This window comes from Phyllobates terribilis, unplaced genomic scaffold, assembly GCF_046119375.1.
Source record: "Phyllobates terribilis strain yellow unplaced genomic scaffold, ASM4611937v1 Scaffold_5__5_contigs__length_657084704, whole genome shotgun sequence".
In the NCBI taxonomy this organism is placed as follows: domain Eukaryota; kingdom Metazoa; phylum Chordata; class Amphibia; order Anura; family Dendrobatidae; genus Phyllobates; species Phyllobates terribilis.
Window position 1 is genome coordinate 201,436,456 of NW_027362765.1, and position 20,885 is coordinate 201,457,340.

The 20,885-nt window shown below is 51.8% G+C and overlaps 1 protein-coding gene across 1 annotated transcript in view; it reads left to right on the plus strand.

The window, feature by feature from the left end:
- The window catches only part of LOC141272717 (fer-1-like protein 4), a 227,932-nt gene that overhangs the window by 81,233 nt on the left and 125,814 nt on the right, over positions 1-20,885 (plus strand). Inside the window, exon 11 of the mRNA XM_073683718.1 lies at positions 350-434. Within this exon, the coding sequence (XP_073539819.1) occupies positions 350-434 (85 nt within the window). The remainder of the gene's footprint in view (positions 1-349; positions 435-20,885) is intronic.

A 20,885-nucleotide genomic window follows, 5' to 3' on the forward strand; every position in this document is an offset into this window, starting at 1 on the left:
TAGGTTTTAGGAAGCTCTGAATATATTCATGGATGGTCTTAGACTAATGCTGGCTAGGTCTGTATGGAAGTTGTGTGCTATACACTGTCTATAGTGTATAGAAACTGCAAACAAAAAAACAGTGGAATAGTTTTAATTAAGACTATTATTTTTCTTTTAGACACACTAAAAATAATTCTGAAAGTTCAAGTATCCACAGCTTCTAAAGTGATGCAGTATGCACCAACCTCATTCTTAAAGTACATTTCAGACAATTTCTTTCTACACTTATTTTGGTAAATTCATAATTCGGGGTAATATATATTCTTTTTTTATGGAGTAACTATATAACAATGTTTTTTCTTTGAAGGTTGTTCATGCCAAAAAAATTCCATTTCTGGGCACACGTCTTGGAACATTTAAAATTGATGCAGGAACTGTTTATAACCAACCAGGTACATAAATAAATGCTCCTCATACAATTACTAATAATATTTCTAGTCTTAATATAGACTGAATTACATATATTGTTCGAACCGAATGTTAATCAACCTAAAATGTAATGTTACTCCTATGGCCTTTGGCTGGAATCTTTATATCAAAGATTAGTCAGTATTTGGGGATTACTGAATGCAAAATGTAGCAATTTTGTAAGATTAGCAAATAGTTTATTTTATTTTTTTTAAAAAAATAACAAACCACATACAGTACAGACCAAAAGTTTGGACACACCTTCTCATTTAAAGATTTTTCTGTATTTTCATAACTATGAAAATTGTACATTCACACTGAAAACTATGAATTAACACATGTGGAATTATATACTTAACAAAAAAGTGTGAAACAACTGAAAATATGTCTTATATTCTAGGTTCTTCAAAGTAGCCACCTTTTGCTTTGATGACTGCTTTGCACACTCTTGACATTCTCTTGATGAGCTTCAAGAGGTAGTCACTGGAAATGGTTTTCACTTCACAGGTGCGCCCTGTCAGGTTTAATAAGTGGGATTTCTTGCCTTATAAATGGGGTTGGGACCATCAGTTGTGTTGTGCAGAAGTCTGGTGGATACACAGCTGATAGTCCTACTGAATAGACTGTTAGCTGCTTTTTTCTTGCCATAATACAAATTCTAAGTAAAGAAAAACGAGTGGCCATCATTACTTTAAGAAATGAAGGTCAGTCAGTGCAAAACATTGGGAAAACTTTGAAAGTGTCCCCAAGTGCAGTTGCAAAAACCATCAAGTGCTACAAAGAAACTGGCTCACATGAGGACCGCCCCAGGAAAGGAAGACCAAGAGTCACCTCTGCTTCTGAGGATAAGTTTATCCGAGTCACCAGCCTCAGAAATCGCAGGTTAACAGCAGCTTCAGATTAGAGACCAGGTCAATGCCACACAGAGTTCTAGCAGCAGACACATCTCTTCAACAACTGTTGAGAGGAGACTTTGTGCAGCAGGCCTTCATGGTAAAATAGCTGCTAGGAAACCACTGCTAAGGACAGGCAACAAGCAGAAGAGACTGGAATGGACATTAGACCAGTGGAAATCTGTGCTTTGGTCTGATGAGTCCAAATTTGAGATCTTTGGTTTCAACCACCGTGTCTTTGTGCGACGCAGAAAAGGTGAACTGATGGACTCTACATGCCTGCTTCCCACCGTGAAGCATGGAGGAGGAGGTGTGATGGTGTGGGGGTGCTTTTCTGGTGACACTGTTGGGGATTTATTCAAAATTGAAGGCATACTGAACCAGCATGGCTACCACAGCATCTTGCAGCGGCATGCTATTCCATCCGGTTTGCGTTTAGTTGGACCATCATTTATTTTTCAACCGGACAATGACCCCAAACACACCTCCAGGCTGTGTAAGGGCTATTTGACCAAGAAGGAGAGTGATGGGGTGCTACGCCAGATGACCTGGCCTCCACAGTCACCAGACCTGAAACCAATCGAGATGGTTTGGGGTGAGCTGGACGGCAGAGTAAAGGGAAAAGGGCCAACAAGTGCTAAGCATCTCTGGGAACTCCTTCAAGATTGTTGGAAGACCATTTCCGGTGACTACCTCTTGAAGCTCATCAAGAGAATGCCAAGAGTGTGCAAAGCAGTCATCAAAGCAAAAGGTGGCTACTTTGAAGAACCTAGAATATAAGACATATTTTCAGTTGTATCACACTTTTTTGTTAAGTATAAAATTCCACATGTGTTAATTCATAGTTTTGATGCCTTCAGTGTGAATGTACAATTTTCATAGTTAAGAACATACAGAAAAATCTTTAAATGAGAAGGTGTGTCCAAACTTTTGGTCTGTACTGTACGTATAAATAGTGTTGATCGAGCACTAAAATGCTCGGGTGCTCGAAGCTTGGGCCGAGCTCGCCGTGATACTCGGGTGCTCGACCCAAGCAACGAGCCCAATGTTAGTCTATGGGAGACCCGAGCATTTTTGCGGTGGCACCCCCGGCAGTCTTTTAAAAGCCGAACAAGTGCCCAAAACGATAGTGACAGTGCTCAAATGACATGGGGACAGCATGGGGATCGCCCCAGGAAGCATTTCTGACCCCCAGGTCACTACTGTCAACAACGTGGTCAGAGGTATTAAGCCACTTTTACCGGCTCACAATAAAACGTTCAAAAATGAAACTGAAACTTTTTTTCTGTGAAATATGTTAAGGAATTTCTTTTCCAGGGTAAAGACTTGTGTATAAGGTAAAATAAATAACCAAAAACAAAAATACTCCTCCACACCTTGGGCTATGTTCACAAGTAGCATTTTTTATGCGTTTTTGCACTTTTGTATTGCTTTCAACTGTGACAAATGCATTCACCGGGAAATGTCATTTTAACATTTTACAACCTTATCTGGCCATGTGCTGTGTGACACATGCATAAAGTGCTGAAAAGACATGGGAACAGCATGGGGAAGACCCCTGGAAGCATCTCTGACACCCAGGTCACTGTCTAAAAGTGTGGCCATCATAAGTGATCCTTGCCGCATCAGAAGATGCAGACTTGCAACTATCCCCGTGCAAGTTCTAGTCCCAGGGCAGTGTTCAATTGTACCTCCTCCATTCCTCGCAATACAAGCCCAAGTATGCAGCCTGCCACCCACCCACCCCCAGGCTGCAATACTATACTGCTTGCTTGCACTTGAAATTGGGCCTTTTAGGCATATGGAGGCGGAATCTGGCCACCACGTCATGGCTGCGTTGGCGGCCTGGAATCCATACTCAGTTCCCAGCCTCCCGGCGGCTGGGTGTCCATACTCGGTCCCCAGCCGCCCCACGTCCGGGTGTCCACACACGGTTCCCAGCCGCCTGGGGGCAGCTGGGTGTCCATAAACGGTCCTCAGCCGCCCCTATTTCTCCTTGGAACATCCCCCCACACACTTTTCTTAGCCCGGCCTGCTTTAGGGCAGCATTGGACGAGCCCACCAGAGAACCAGAGAGTGCCAAGGTGAGGAGCATGATGAGGATGATAGAAGTTAGCATCTGCTTTGTTTTGTTAGAATGCAAGCGCATGTATGTAGTAGCGGCTAGGCCTGAGGTGGTCAGTGACGCGCCCCTGGGAATGTGTCGCGCTGCGTTGCGCACGCGGGAGCCTACCCGGAGCCGGATCAGTGGAGGGTTGTAGTCTCGTGGCGGTGACCCGGTCCGTGCCCAGGGAGTCAAACTAGATGGCAGTCTATTAGTAGTAAATAGTTGAGGACTACGCCACCCGTTGAGTGCAGCCAGGGAGCTGCTGCTGCAGGGCAGACCGCTGAGGCCGGTGGTAGGATTGTGCAGCGTGATAGTATAACCCCCAACGGGAGGGGTATGGCCTCAGGGCAGCCGACGTGGATGATGGGGGTAGCAGGAACCACTCAGAGACGGTACGGTGTAGTTCAGGGTCTTTACTGGTAACAACGACAGACCCTCCCGGAGTACTTGCTAGCAAACGGGGCCTGGTCAGTCTTTGAGCAGATGGGATCTCCCCTGGCCAGGCGTAGTTGTAGGCCTCCCAAACTGACTGTACTCTTCTGGCTACCTTGCTAGAAGCTGATGTAAGTAGCCCACGTCCCTGAGTGTACCGTGTGGTGCTCACCCGTATGGCCGGTGACTCGGGGCCTTCTAATGGCTTCCGCTCCACGATGGCGGTGCTGGTCCCACGCGTGTGACCGTGCCTTCGGGCTTCTGGGCCAGAGGACCTGAAATCCCCTGCCTGACGGATTCTGCTGCTGGGTAGGAGTTAGTCCCCACAGCCTCGGACTCCGGGTCCGGTAAAGAATCTTCTTAGTCAGGGCGAACTCTGCAGCTGCCAGCCCCTGACTCCTTGTAACTCTGCTGTTTCCTATGCTGCTTCTTGTCTCCACTCTCCTTGTCTGACTCACCCTGCCTCAGCCCCGGGTTTATACAGGGGAAGTTCTTCCCCTCCCAAGACTGGGCAGGAGGTGTGGCATGCACAGGATCCCTGACCAAAGGACCTCCCACCTGCTCTCAGACATAACATTACATTACTGTGGAAAACCAGACCCCTGGGGTGCCACATTCCCCCCTAGTGAAATTTAGTACTCCGGGACTAAACACATTTAGAAAAACATAACAAAGTATAACAATAACAATACTATAAGAAAAACACATAAGATGGTTACGGCGTGTCCGCAACCGGATGCAGTCTTTGAAGAAAAGCAAAGGTGTCCATTTCACCAACACAGGGAGACGTAACCAGGTAGGGGTCTGTCCTACCCCGAGTCCTTAACAGTCTCTAGTCCATCCTGGGTTACGCTCCAACTATATACAAGGATTCCCGGTAAATCCACCAAGGTTTCCTAAAAACAACTGGAAACACAAAATTATACACAAGCAACAATACACAGATAAACATAAATAAAACTATTTTTACACTTCAAATTCTCCAGCGTGCGGGTAACTGGCCTCTAGTGGCCCTAGTGGACCTACGGAGCTGACTGTCTGGCCCCGAACTACAGGGTGTAGGAGCTGTCAAGGGTAAACTGGGCAACTGTCTACCGGCTCTTTGTCTCACTAGGGGTACGGCAGGCTCACTATAAGCAGAGGGTTGATCCTCCTGTTCTGCTTGTGTGGAGTCTTCTGCCTCCTGGACCGGCTGTTCTTCCAGCTCTACCTGTTGCTCCGTAGGTGCTTGGGATGCTGGTTGGAGGAAGGTGAGTACGGGTACCACAACTGCACCATTGACTTGAGTCCAAGACCGAGGGAAGTCCCCGAGCACGGTACTAACCATATCTTCCCTTTCTCCCACGGGTCGATGGTCTTCTTGTTCCTCTTCAGGGTTCCTCAGTTGTTCGGGACACTTCTTCAGGTGGTCCCGGGACACAATGGCTGTGGTTTCCCCTCCGTCTTTACTGATGGTACAGACCTTCGGGTTCTCGTGGCTTGAGGGCAGTACGGTGTACGGGTCCTTCTCCCACTGGTCATCCAACTTGTGGAGCCGTCTTTTCCTCTTCAAGACCTGCTCTCCGGGTACCAGGGGAACAGCGGGAGCATACTGGTTGTAAGTCTTCTCTTGTCTTTCCCTAGCCTGACAGAGACTTCGCTCCACGCTCTCTTGTACTCTCCGGTACTGCTGCTGCCTCTCTGTGTCCCAGTCTGTTTCTGGTGAAGTGTCCTCAGGTGTCAGGACTCCCATTTCCAGGTCAACAGGTAACTTACCAGGTCTCGCCCTCATTAGGTAAGCCGGGGTACAGTTGGTGGAACCTACCGGGCTGTGGTTGTATAGGTCCACCAGATCGGGCAACTTCTCAGGCCACAGACTGCGTTCTTCCAGGGGCAATGTTTTTAGAAGATCCATTACCACCTGGTTCATTTTTTTCACAAAGTCCATTAGTTTGCGGATGGTAGGGTGTCGTCCTTATCTTCCGGCAGCCATACAGATTGCAGAATTCCTGGAAGACCTCCGCTTCAAAGGCAGGTCCCTGGTCCGTCAGCACTTGGTCCGGGTACCCGTGTGGACGGCAGAAGTGCTGCTGGAAGGCTCTAGCTGCTGTTTGAGCCGTTAAGTCCTTGACGGGGACGACAACCAAGAACCGGGAGTAATGATCCACGATGGTTAACGCGTAGACGTAGCCACTTCTGCTTGGGGTCAGTTTTACATGATCCAAGGCTACCAGTTCCAACGGTTGCCGGGTGACGATGGACTGCAGGGGAGTCTTCTGGCTGGCCCGGTCCTTCCTTCTCAGATTGCACGGGCCACAGTCTCTGCACCACTTCTCGATGGTTCCCCTCATGCCTACCCAGTGGAACCGCTCGCGCAGCAGGAACTCCAGCTTTTTCCACCCGAAGTGTCCAGCTCCGTCGTGGTATGCCTCCATCACCATGGCTGCGTCTCTTCGTGGCACCACTACTTGCCAGAGTAGTTCATGCGTCCGGGAGTTGACCATTCTGCGGCACAACTTCCCCTTGTAAAGGAATAGTCGACTCTTCTCCGCCCATAGTTGTTTGGCTTCCTCCGGAGCGTCTGGTTCAAGGCGAGCCTCCGGCCGAGTCAGCATCTCCTTCACTAGTCGGACGGCAGGGTCGCTGTCTTGCGTTTCCGCCCAGTTGTAGTGGGGTAAGGGGTTCAACGTAGCAGCCTGCTTACCCCTTACCCGGTGGGAATACTGGATAGTCCCATGACGGTGGAACGCAGGGAGTTCAACTTCTTCCAGTCCCTCCGGATCTTCTCCTTCGTCCGGCAGGTTGGGCATCCTGGACAGGGCATCCGCGTTAGTATTTGAGCGTCCTGCCCGGTATTTGATTGTGAACTCGTAGTTGGACAGACGGGCCATCCACCTCTGCTCCAGGGCACCGAGTCTTGCCGTGTCCAGGTGTATCAACGGGTTGTTATCCGTGTATACGGTGAACCGGGAAGAAGCGAGGTAATGCCTAAAGCGCTCGGTGACTGCCCATACCACGGCCAGGAACTCTAACTTAAATGAGCTGTAATTCTCGGGGTTCCTTTCGGTGGGTCGCAGTTTTCGGCTGGCATAGGAGATTACTCGTTCTCTCCCCTGCTGAATCTGGGACAGTACGGCTCCTAGCCCGATGTTACTGGCGTCGGTGTAGAGGATGAAGGGCTGGCTATAGTCCGGGTACGCCAAGATTTCATCCCCCGTGAGGGCCATCTTCAGCTGGCGGAAGGACTCTTCTTCTAGCTCTTCCCATTTGAAGGGCGGCTTCTGGTTCTTGGCCTTCCGGGACTGGCCTATCAGGAGGTCCTGCATAGGCGCTGCCTTTTTGGTGAAACCGGGAATAAACCTTCGGTAGTAGCCTACCAACCCTAGGAACTGCCGCACTTCTTTTACGCTGGAGGGGCTTGGCCATCCCTTAATTGCGGTGATCTTATCGGGGTCGGGAGCCACTCCGTCAGCGCTCACCACGTGTCCCAGGTATTGCACCTTTGGTTTCAGGAGGTGACACTTGGAGGGTTTCACCTTTAGGCCGTAACTCGCCAGAGCTTCGAACACCTCCGCCAGGTGTTTCAGGTGGTCCTCATAAGTTTTGGAGTATACGATGACATCGTCCAGGTACAACAGGACCGTCTCGAAGTTTCTGTGGCCCAGACAGCACTCCATTAATCGTTGGAAGGTTCCTGGGGCGTTGCAGAGTCCGAACGGCATGCAGGTGAACTCGCTAAGTCCCATCGGGGTGGTGAATGCGGTCTTCTCCCGGTCCGCCTCTGCTACAGGAACCTGCCAGTACCCGCTAGTGAGATCCAAGGTAGAGAAGAAGTTAGCAGATCTTAAAGCAGCCAATGACTCCTCTATCCTTGGTAAGGGGTACGCATCCTTGTGTGTGATACGGTTGATTTTCCGGTAATCTACACACATCCTCATGGTGTTGTCTTTCTTTTTGACTAAAACTAGTGGGGCTGCCCAGGGGCTACAGCTATCCCGGATTACCCCAGCCTCCTTCATGTCTCGAAGCATCCCCTTGGCGTGTTGGTAGTGTGCAGGGGGTACGGGTCGATACCTCTCTTTTATGGGAGGATGATCTCCCGTGGGGATGCGGTGTTCTACCCCCTTGACCCGCCCAAAGTCTAACGGGTGTTTACTAAACACTCTCTCATACTCTTGAACCACCCGATAGACTCCTTGTTTCTGATGTGAGGGAGTGGAATCAGTACCCAAATGTAGTTGCTGACACCAGTCCTCCATGTCTTTCTTAGAGCCGTTACCTTCCTCCGGGTGAGATGGAGGCAAGGGTTCCACAGATTGTATAGAATTTTGATTAGTGGTATATAATTTGGCTAGCGTGGCATACCGGGGCAGGTACACTTCCCTCTCCCCGATATTTATTATGCGAATGGGCACCCTCCCATGGCGTACATTGACCACCCCCCGTGCTGTCAAAATGGTGGGCCTACTGTCTGAGTAAACTGGTTCTACCATTGCCTGGTAATCTCTTCCTCTCAGACCAATAGCTGCCCGGCACCAAATCATCATTTCACTTTTTGGGGGCATGGCAATAGGAAAAGGGTCACACATTCTTACGCTACCAATCTCACCGCCGGAGAGTTCCACTTGTTGCCGTTGCATCAGTGCCCGGATCTCTTTCTGGAGCACCCGCTGCTCGCCGGAGCTGGCGTTCTTGGCAACCTGCTGTAAAAGGAAAATCACCTCTGCAAGACAATTTTCAATTACGTTAGTTCCTAGAGTTATTTTTGGGTGACTCTCATGTTTATCAATATCTACAATGATCAGTCCCTGTGCGGCCAGTTCGACTCTACCGATTTTGAGGGCCACCTCTTTAAATCCGATCTGTGGCACGGGCTGGCCATTGCTGGCGATGATACTCAAGTCGTCGTCAGGGTAGTGGGTAATATCCGAGTCATTCCAGTACTGCTTGAAGAGCACGTACGGGATGGTGGTGACCTGTGACCCGGTATCCAGTAGGGCACTCATGGGAATGCCATCCAGTACCACAGGCAAGACTGGACGTCCTCCCACATATCTGTCGCGCCAGTTCGATGGGCCTGGTGATCTTTTTCCTGGGGGTTGGCCCTCTACCCCAGGTTGTGCCCGTTTAAAGAACAGTACCTTTCCATATGTCCGGATTGATTGCAGCGGCGGCAGATGGGTCGTCCGTCCTCGCTGTATCGGTCACTGGGTCTTCCTCTGGCCGGTGGGGTCCTCCTTGGTCGACGCCACGGGATGTCCTCCGGTCCGGATGCCAGCTGGATCTTCCCTGGGGTGGAAACCTGTAAAGACTGCACAGTTCGGGTTAGCGCAGCAACGCTCTTAGCTAGCTCTTGGACCTGATGGTGTAGGTCTGGAGCCGGGTCATTGTCCAAAGCCTGCGCATCAGCTCCCACAGGCCCTGCTGACAAGGGCGCCGCCTCCTGGTAGTAAGTGGTAGTGGGGCGTCTGTGGGTCACAACGCCACCTGGTGCTGGTTCTCGGAGCACCCGGATGGCTCTGTCCTTGAACTGTGCAAAGTCCAGATGGGGATCCTGTAAGGCCATTGCCCGCAACTGGGTTCGGTGGGCATTGCAATATAAACCCTCTATAAATTGTTCAGTCAACAGCCTGTCCTCGTTTCCCACCCCATCAGGGTCGGTCTGCTTTATGGCCCTCAGGGCCTCTTGTAGGTTTAGTGCATAGTCCCTTATACTCTCATGCGCTCGCTGCTTGCACCCGTAGAATCTAAGCTTAATCTCGGCTGAGGTGCTGGTATCAAAGGTGTCCTTCAGCCGGGTTAGTATTCCTGCGACAGTCTTCCTCCCAGGTGGCCAGGATTTTACTTCCCTTTTGGCTGCCCCGGTTAGTTGGGCCACCAGGATGCTCACTTTTTGCTCTTCTGTGAGGGGGTACACCTGGAAGAGGCTATCCAGCTTTTCTCTAAAGTCATGCAGGGTATGTGACTCCCCTGAGTACTGGGGTAGCCAAGCTGCTCCCGGGATATAGGGCATTGTGAAGGGCATAACTGCAGCAGCGGTAGCGCTGGCGGGGGTTGGGGCAGTGAAGCTCTCCTCCGTATCCGACATCTTCCTCCCCCCTAGTGGACCGTGGCCTACCTTGCGATGATCCTCTTCCGTAGGCCGCGGCTCCGCAGTGGATCGTCAGGGTTGAGGACCTTCCGTCGCGCTCCTGTGACGTCGGCGTCTGCTGGGCTCCTTCCAGGACCTTACGCAACGTCCGGACGTGAGGCGGGGCTTCAGTTCTCGCGCGCTTTCAGAGTCCACGCCCCTCTTCTTCCCGCGCGGCGTCCCCAAGATGGCGTCCAACGGCGGGAAAACTCCACGGATGGCGGGAAGAAGGCCGAAGATGGCGCCGGATGGCGGGAAACTTCACCGATGGCGGGAAGAAGGTAGAAGATGGCGCCGGATGGCGGGAAACCTCCACGGATAGCGGGAATCTTCACCACTGGTAAGTTTGAACAGTCTTTGCTTTTCAGGCACGCAGTACCCGGTGGTTGCGGGCACGAGATCCTGCCGACTACGCCAAAGTTGACGCGCCCCTGGGAATGTGTCGCGCTGCGTTGCGCACGCGGGAGCCTACCCGGAGCCGGATCAGTGGAGGGTTGTAGTCTCGTGGCGGTGACCCGGTCCGTGCCCAGGGAGTCAAACTAGATGGCAGTCTATTAGTAGTAAATAGTTGAGGACTACGCCACCCGTTGAGTGCAGCCAGGGAGCTGCTGCTGCAGGGCAGACCGCTGAGGCCGGTGGTAGGATTGTGCAGCGTGGTAGTATAACCCCCAACGGGAGGGGTATGGCCTCAGGGCAGCCGACGTGGATGATGGGGGTAGCAGGAACCACTCAGAGACGGTACGGTGTAGTTCAGGGTCTTTACTGGTAACAACGACAGACCCTCCCGGAGTACTTGCTAGCAAACGGGGCCTGGTCAGTCTTTGAGCAGATGGGATCTCCCCTGGCCAGGCGTAGTTGTAGGCCTCCCAAACTGACTGTACTCTTCTGGCTACCTTGCTAGAAGCTGATGTAAGTAGCCCACGTCCCTGAGTGTACCGTGTGGTGCTCACCCGTATGGCCGGTGACTCGGGGCCTTCTAATGGCTTCCGCTCCACGATGGCGGTGCTGGTCCCACGCGTGTGACCGTGCCTTCGGGCTTCTGGGCCAGAGGACCTGAAATCCCCTGCCTGACGGATTCTGCTGCTGGGTAGGAGTTAGTCCCCACAGCCTCGGACTCCGGGTCCGGTAAAGAATCTTCTTAGTCAGGGCGAACTCTGCAGCTGCCAGCCCCTGACTCCTTGTAACTCTGCTGTTTCCTATGCTGCTTCTTGTCTCCACTCTCCTTGTCTGACTCACCCTGCCTCAGCCCCGGGTTTATACAGGGGAAGTTCTTCCCCTCCCAAGACTGGGCAGGAGGTGTGGCATGCACAGGATCCCTGACCAAAGGACCTCCCACCTGCTCTCAGACATAACATTACATTACTGTGGAAAACCAGACCCCTGGGGTGCCACATCAGCGTTTTGGCGCATATCCTACCTCCTCCGAGGATTGCTGGATGTTTTCTTGCTACTATCCAAGTTCTATGACTCCCGTTAAAACAAAGCTTCAGGAGATAAATGATGGATGAGGTAGTGGCAAAGGAGAAAGAGCAGGAGGAACAGGGACCATTCACATCAATATCAGGCCAGTCAACCAGATATGTCTTGTAGGATATGTTTCTGTAACAAAAGGAGCGGTTCGGCTACACAGTTATAGGGCATACAGTGAGTGCAATGCCTACCAAAAATTTCGAGGCACTCCAATGCCCATTGGAAATGACATGGAGGTCAGAGGGCCTTAACTAAAACTTTTTTTCCATTTATAGCAACTGGGTCTCCTGTGCACTGTTGGCCTAAGCAGTGAATGGAAGGCTTTCCAAAAATTATGAGCCATGCAGTGCAGCATATTACAAACATAAGTCCCATTATTGGGGAGTGGGTCTCCCATAGGATTTGCTTATGCCTTCCAAGCATAAGCTTCCAAAAATTAGGACGGAGCAACTTGCAATGCCCCTTACAAGAGCCATGCAGTACAGCATATTACAAACATAAGTCCCATTATTGGGGAGTGGGTCTCCCACAGTCTTTGCTTATGCCTTCCAAGCAAAAGCTGACAAAAATAAAGACGGAGGAACTTGCAATGCTGGCACCCTGGTGGTATAGTGGTGGTGGAGGCTGAGGATAAGGAGAAGAACATAAAACAGCCAAAATGAGGAAGCGTATACCCATGTGTGGGTGTGAAGCGGTGCATGTGAATACACCTCCCGAAATAGCACAGTGGATTTGACTTTATGTTACTCTGCTGTCATTTGGTGGTGATGAGAAGTCTGGCACAATCCAGCCCTTGTTCATTTTGATAAGGGTCAGCTTGTCAGCATTGTCAGTTGACAGGCGAGTGTGCTTATCAGTTATAATTCCCCCAGCGGCACTAAAAACACGCTCCGATAACACGCTAGCGGCAGGGCAGGCCAGGACCTCCAAGGCGTACAGAGCGAGTTCATTCCAAGTGTCCAGCTTGGATACCCAATAATTAAAAGGCACAGAGGAATCACGGAGGATGCTGGTACGGTCGGCAAGGTACTCCCTCACCATCTTTTGAAACTTTCCACTCCTTGTGAGAGTACCCCGCGCCTCAGGGCCTGTAAGCTGGGCGGGTGTCAGAAATCTGTCCCAGAATGTTGACAGTGTTCCCCTGCCTCTGCTGGATTGGAGTTGCATCTCTCTCGCCTGTACGCCTTGGTTGGGCAACGAACTGTGACCTCTGCCGCTAGAGTGTTCAGATGGGAATTTTTTTAAGAGTTCTGCAGCAAGGGCCTTCTGGTACTGCCCCATTTTTGTAGACCTCTCCACCTCAGGAATAAGAGAGTGAAAGTTCTCCTTGTAGCGGGGGTCTAAAAGTGTCACCAACCAGTAATGACTGTCACCCAACATTTTGACAAGGAGAGGGTCACGGTTAAGGCAGCGTAACATAAAGTAAGCCATGCGTGCCAGACTGGTAGCGGGCAAGATTTCCGTGTCCTCACCAAGATGACGACTGACCATGCTCTCCTCCTCCTCCTCCTCCCCCCTGTCCTCAGGCCACCCACGCTGAACCGACGGTATGACACTTGTACAGGTACTACCGTCTACAGCGCATGATAGCAGCTCCTGTTCTTCCTCCTCCTCCTCCTCCTCTCCCTCATTGTCCCCCAATGCACGTTGGGATGAGATGAGGCTGGGCTGTGTGTAATCGCCCACTACGACTTCTTGATCCATCTCATCTTACTCTGGCTGCAATGCCTCCTCTTTAATTCTCTGCAGAGAGCGTTGCAAAAGACAGACAAGTGGGATGCTGACACTAATGATGGCGCCACTCACCATCTTGGTGGCCTCCTCAAAGTTTGTCAGGATGGTACATATGTCAGACATCCAGGTTCACTCCTGAGGTCTTATGTGTGGAGTCTGACCTGAATATCGATGGCCTTGTTGCATCTGGTACTCCACAACTGCTCTCTTCTGCTCACAAATCCTTTGCAACATGTGGAGGGTAGAGTTCCAACGTGTGGGGACATCACACACCAGTCGGTGTGCCGGAAGCTGCAAATGCTGCTGCAACACAGCAAGGGCGGCGGAAGCTGTAGCCGACTTGCGAAAATGAGCTGACAGGCGGCGTACTTTCACGAGCAGATCTGGCAACTCGGGGTACGATTTAAGAAACCGCTGAACCACGAGGTTAAGCACATGAGCCAGGCATGGTACGTGTGTGATCTCACCTCGCCTCAGAGCCGCCACCAGGTTACGGCCATTGTCACACACGACCATGCCGGGATGTAGGTTCAGCGGTCTCAGCCACAGATCTGCCTGCTCTTTCACAGCTGTCCACAACTCACAAGCAGTGTGAGGTTTATCACCTAAGCTTATGAGTTTCAGCACAGCCTGTTGCCGCTTGGCGGAGGCAGTACTGCAGTGCTTCCAGCTTGTAACTGATGTGGTGATATCTGAGATGGAGGCTGAACATGAGGAGGAGGAGGATGATGCGCAGGAGCTATACACTGTGGGGGCAACTATGACTGACATAGGGCCTGCAATCCTCGGTGTGGGGACGACGTGTTCCGTCCCAAGGTCCGACTGGGTCCCGGCTTCCACTATGTTTACCCAGTGTGCCGTCAGAGAGATGTACCATCCCTGGCCACAAGCACTTGTCCACGTGTCCGTTGTCAGGTGGACACTCCCAGTAACTGCGTTGTTGAGGGCACGGCAGATGCTTTGGGACACGTGCTTGTGTAGTGCGGGGATGGCACACCGGGCAAAATAGTGTCGGCTGGGGACCGAGTACCGAGGGACGGCCACCGCCATAAGATTGCGGAAGGATTCCGTCTCCACCAGCCTAAAAGGCAGCATTTCCAACGCAAGCAGTCGTGAAATGTGCGAATTTAGGACTGTGGCCTGTGGGGCGTTAGCTGCGAATTTCCGCTTTCGTTCAAAGGTCTGGGATATGGACAATTGAACGCTGCGGTGGGACGTGGACGTGGACGTTGATGCTGTTTCTTCAGAAACTGCCATAACAAGTGAAGACTGAGAGGAGGGGGCATCTTTACATGCAGTATGGACAGGGGATTGCCTTGCACACACAACAGGGGGTTCTATTGCACGCACAACAGTGGAAGAAGCAGTGGTGACACCCGCTGACACTGGTCGTGGATCCTGGGTTTCGCCCCACAAAGTCGGGTGCTTTGCTGCCATGTGCCTGATCATGCTGGTGGTGGTCAGGTTGGTAGTTTTGTCACCCCTGCTGATGCTGGCATGGCAAATGGAACATATGGCCTTTTTGAGGTTATCAGCAGAGTCTTTAAAAAAATTCCAGACTCTGGAAGACCTACCGGTTGTACTGGCAACGTCCCTCGTGTTGGTGTTACAGGGAATGGTTGTGCGCCTTCGGTCTGCGGCCACCACACTGCTTCTTCCTGCCTGTTGGAGTACTCTGCCTCCCTCCCCCTGTGTGCTGCTGGCCTCACTCTGCATGTCCTCCTGCCACGCTGGGTCAGTTACTAGATCATCCACCACCTCCTCCTCTTCCACTTGCGCACCACGATGCTCCTCCTCACTTCCTGGCAATTGTGTCTCGTCATCATCCACCTCTTGTGACAAATTGCCAGCATCGACTTCCTGTGGCTGTGGCTGTTCAAATATTTGGGCATCGCTACATGGGATCTCCTCTTCCACCACTTCAAGCGTATCAGGCGAGGGGCACAAATATGGAAATGGACCAGTGAACAGCTCTTCAGAGTGTCCAACTGTGGGATCAATTGCTGTCTGACGACACTCGGCATGGTGGGAGGAAGGAGCATCAGGGTAAGGAGGAGTATGCGGTCGAGACTCACGGCTACTAAGAGTTGACCGTGTGGAAGACAGACCGGAGGTGGTGGTGCCCAGGTAACTGGAAGTATTATCTGCTATCCCATTAATAACCTGTTCACACTGATCAGTTCTCAATACTGGTGTTGTTCTGTGCTTCCCTAGTAATTCGGTCAAGAAGTGGGAGCGAGAAGATGTGGCTGTTGGTTGTGGCACATTTTCACCTTGGCCACGACCCCGTCCTGTGCACGAACCATCACCAGAACGTCCACTTCCACGTCCCTTGCCACGCGCCTTGCCCATTGTAAAGGAAGTAAAATAGCTTACACTTGCACTATCAATGGAAAAAGGGTAATAAAAAGTAGATTAGAACCGTGGAAGAGGAAAACCACAGTTCTATTTCTCTGGCCTACACCCGACTCTTTTAAACAATCTGAACAATCAGGGAGAAACTATTACTGTTTTTCTTTACGTAAAAAATACCAAAACCTGAATAATAGAGATTTTTTACCGTGGGATGGCAAAACCACAGTTATTGTTTACTGGGGTATACCAGACTTTTTTAAATATATAGATTTGCCGCTGAACAGTGAGCGACACACTCAAACTGTGTTTTTTTTAGATACCAAAGGCCCAAAACTGGATAGTACAGAGATTTGACCCGTGGAACTGCAAAACCACACTGGAATTTGTCGGGCCTACACCAGACTATTTTCAACAGATATATTTTTGTGTCACAACAGTCAGCAGACACTGTAACGGGTCTGGGAGGTGGAACCTCTGAGCTACTATACAAAGGGGCAGTCCTTGTAAGGAAGCGGGTGGCTCCCAGGGAAGGCGGGCAGATAGACACGGCAAGTGACAGGAACAGTCTCTGGGTAGAAGGGCAGGTGGTCACGGCAAGTGACGGGGAAAGTCTCTTGACAGGCGGGTGGTCATGGCAAGTGACAGCAGGGTAAGAGTCTCTAGACAGGCAGGTGGTCACGGCAAGTGACGGGGAAAGTCTCTTGACAGGCGGGTGGTCACGGCAAGTGACAGCAGGGTAAGAGTCTCTAGACAGGCAGGTGGTCACGGCAAGTGACGGCAAAGCCTCCAGGTAGGCTAGCTGGCGGGTAGCAGGTGAGCGCACCCAGGTGAGCGGGTAAGAGTCTCTCGGCTGGCTGGCAGATGGTCTCAGGCAGGTATCAGGCAGGTATCAGGCAGGTATCAGGCAGGTAACAGGCAGGTGCTTCCTGATCCGCAGGCGGACTGGTCCATAGACAGACTGGCGGATGCTGGTAGACAGACTGTCGGACCACAGGGAATGCAAGCAGGTAGACAGAGCTGGAAAACAGACTGGCAACGGGACCTGAGGGCTGAAGCAGAGGTGAAAGGCTTTGCAACAACTTTGCTCGGGCACCTCCATTTTGGAGGAGGTGCCTTATATATGGGAGCTCCACCGGCAATTGGCCGGGGACTCCTCAGGACGGTGCGCGCGGCCCCTTTAAGAGAGAGGGAGCGAGCGCGCGCCCTAAGCACAATGCCTGGGAAGCGGCGAGCGCTGCCAGTAGCGCGGGAAGAGGGCGCCGAGGACGGAGCAGGGAGGTGAGAGGAACGACGTCTCTGCCTAGCAGGAGGCAGGGACGGCGACGCTACAGTACCCCCTCCATTAAGGCCCCCCCTTTTTTAGGCCGGAGAGAAATTTATCAAGGATGAGCGGGGCATGGATGTTCTCCCGGGGCTCCCACGTTCTCTCCTCAGGACCAAACCCCTTCCAATCCACTAGAAAAAAGGTCTTTCCTCTTACCCTTTTGGTGGCCAGAATGCTCTCTACCTCAAACTCATCTTCAGCGGAAACCGGAGCAGGAGACGTACCTGTAGACTTGGAAAAAGAGTTAAGTACCACAGGTTTGAGGAGAGATACATGAAAGGAGTTAGGGATCCGCAAGTTGGCCGGGAGTTTCAATTTATAGGCCACCGGGTTGATTTGTTTGATAACTTCCAGTGGGCCGATGAACCGAGGCCCTAACTTGTAGGAAGGAATCTTGAGCCGGACATACTTAGACGAGAGCCAGACTTTATCTCCAGGACGGAATTGGGGCGGATCCAGACGTCTTTTGTCAGCTTGTTTCTTCATCCGCTCAGAGGACTGAAGAAGTGCGGATCTGGTACTCTCCCAAATGGAGGAGAATTCGCTAGCAAGAGATTCCGCGGCCGGATTATCCACCGAGGAGGAGACGGGAAACGGGATCCAAGGATGTTGACCGTAGACAATAAAAAAAACGGGGATTTGGAGGAAGACTCGCTCTCGTGATTATTATAGGAAAATTCGGCCCACGGTAAAAGATCCTCCAGTCGGAATGGTGGGCATTAACAAAGTGCCGGAGGTAACTGGTTAAAATTTGGTTCATCCGCTCTACTTGACCATTGGACTGTGGGTGATAAGCAGAGGAGAAGTCCAAGGTGACCCCCAGCAGTTTACACATGGCTCCCCAGAAGCGAGAGGTGAACTGAACTCCTCGGTCAGATACGATGTGGAGAGGGAGACCATGAAGACGGAAATTATGATGGATAAAGTCTTTAGCCAATTCAGATGCAGACGGAAGACCCGGCAGGGGAATGAAGTGAGCCATCTTAGAGAAGCGGTCAGCGACCACCCAAATGACTGTACAACCAGCAGAGACAGGGAGATCCGTTATAAAGTCCATGGCTATATGCTGCCACGGGGCAGCAGGTATGGGAAGAGGCAGAAGGCGGCCGGCTGGCAGATGTCTAGGAACCTTGTTGCGGGCGCAGGACGCACAGGCTGAGACAAAGTCTATTACGTCCTTGTGCAGGGTAGGCCACCAGTAATGCCGGGTAATAAGCAGGAGGGTCTTTTTCTGGCCAGCATGGCCAGCTAGCTTAGACGAATGTCCCCAGTGTGGGACTTTCTCACGATCAGGTACTGTTACGAACGTCTTACCGGGTGGAAGACGATTTAGATCCACGGGAGCCACCAGCATTACCTTGGCGGGGTCGATGATGTGCTTTGGCTCCTCCTCTAGATCGGAGAACAAAAAGATCGGGACAAGGCATCAGCTTTGATATTTTTTTCTGCCGGGCGAAAATGAAGAATGAAATCAAAGCGGGCGAAGAACAAGGACCACCGGGCTTGGCGCGTGTTAAGTCTTTGGGCACTCTGGAGATAAGCCAAGTTTTTGTGATCCGTGTAGATTATTACCGGGTGAAGAGCCCCCTCGAGCAGGTAACGCCACTCCTCCAGTGCCAACTTAATGGCTAACAATTCTCGGTCTCCTATAGAATAATTGCGCTCAGATGAGGAGAAGAGTTTGGAGAAGAAGCCGCAGGTTACCATTCTTCCGGATGACGACTTTTGGGTGAGCACCGCTCCGGCTCCGGAGGAGGAAGCGTCTACTTCTAAGAAGAATTGTTTGTTGCTGTCTGGACGGTGCAGCACAGGAGCGGAGGAGAAAGCTTGTTTCAAAGACAGGAAGGCCTCCTCTGCCTTGGGCGGCCATTCTTTGGGATTAGCGCCCTTACAGGTGAGCGCAGAGATAGGGGCAGTCCGGGAAGAGAAGTGCGGATTGAAGAGGCGGTAGTAGTTGGCGAAGCCCAGGAACCGCTGGATAGCCTTCAACCCCTCCGGTCGGGGCCACTTCTGGATGGCAGAAAGTTTCTCAGGATCCATTCGTAGACCGGTCTGAGAGATGATGTAGCCCAGAAATGGAAGCGAGGGCTGCTCAAAGAGGCACTTCTCGAATTTTGTGTAGAGGTGGTTTTGCCTGAGCCTGAGCAAGACCTGACGAACGTCCCTCCGGTGTGTGGGGAGATCCGGAGAGAAGATCAAGATGTCGTCCAGGTATACCACCACGCAGGAGTAGAGAAGGTCACGGAAGATATCATTGACCAACTCTTGAAAGACGGCGGGAGCATTACAGAGACCGAAGGACATTACGAGGTATTCATAGTGGCCGTCCCGGTTGTTGAATGCCGTCTTCTATTCATCCCCCTGACGGATACGAACCAGGTTATAGGCCCCACGGAGATCCAGCTTGGTGAAGATTTTAGCACCCCTCAGACGGTCAAATAATTCAGGAATGAGCGGAAGGGGGTATTTATTCTTCACCGTGATCTGGTTAAGGCCTCTGTAGTCTATGCAGGGACGAAGTGAGCCGTCCTTCTTTCTAACGAAGAAGAAGCCTGCTCCCGCCGGGGAGGTAGATTTCCGAATAAATCCCCGGGCCAGGTTCTCCTCGATATATTCAGACATGGACCGGGTCTCAGCAGCGGACAAAGGGTAGATACGCCCTCGGGGCAGAGTAGTGCCAGGTACCAAGTCGATAGGGCAATCCTATGGTCTATGAGGAGGTAATGTCTCTGCTTCCTTTTTATTAAAGACATCAGCGTAAGACCAATAGGGTACCGGCAGGCCGAGTAGATTGGCTGGGGGAGGAGAAGGACGGGCAGGAAGAACGGGAACTAAACAAGTCTTGTGGCAGTCCTGTCCCCAGCGAAGGACCTCTCCAGTCTGCCAATCAAGCACGGGTGCATGTCTCTGGAGCCAAGGTAGACCAAGCAAAAGGGCATGAGAGAGTCCAGGTAGAACATGAAAGAAGATGCTCTCAGAGTGCAGCATTCCCACCTGCAGAGTTATGGGTTCGGTAATAAGTTGGATGGGGTGCGGTAAGAGACCCCCGTCCACGGAGGCTACAGATAAGGGTTCGGCCAGAGGTTTGGTGGGAATGTGGTATTTCTCTATCAGGGACTGAGAAATAAGATTTCCGGCAGCTCCAGAATCAAGTTGAGCTAGTTCAAAGTAACGGTTCTCCCCGCAGATGATAGAGACCGACAGCATCAGAGATGGAGAGGGTTTATTCTTGTCTAGGACGACCTCTCTGAGCGATCCTAGACACAGGCGTTTCCCGACCTCTCCGGGCAGGAACGGATCCGGTGCTCCTTACTGCCACAGTAGAAGCAGCTCCCCTCGGCACGGCGTGACTCTTGACGGGTTTTGACCATCTTGGTCTGGTCGACCTGCATAGGCTCGGGTGAGTGCGCCTGGGGAGTAACAGAGGAAGTGACGGGATTCTGGAAGGTAGGAGGAAGGCGAGGAAACCTCCTCTCACTAGTGGCCTCTTTGGTACGCTCCTGGAACCGGATGTCAGTCCGGATGGCAAGTGTTATTAAATCTTCGAGAGTGGTAGGAATGTCCCGACCGGCAAGTTCATCCTTAATCCGGCCGGATAGACCTTCCCAGAAGACTGACACCAGGGCGTCGTTATCCTAGGCAAGCTCAGAAGCAAGGGTACAGAGCCCACGGTGAGACTCCCTTGACGGAGGCGTAGCGGAGATGAGGCGGATGAGGTCTTTCGGTCTGGTTCGTCGAAGACTTTCCGGAAGGCCGTGAGAAAGGCTGGCAGGTTGGACACTAGGGGGTCTCCTCTCTCCCATAGAGGATTTAGCCAAGCCAGCGCCTCCCCAGTGAGATGGGACATGATGAAGGCCACTTTGGCTGGGTCGGTGGAAAACTGGTGTGTCAAAAGTTCGAAGTGCAGGGTGCACTGGTTAATGAAGCCCCGTGCCTGACCGGGATCTCCACCAAAACGAGGCGGGGCGGAAAGGCGGGGACCGGGAAGGGATGCCATGGTATTGATGGGCA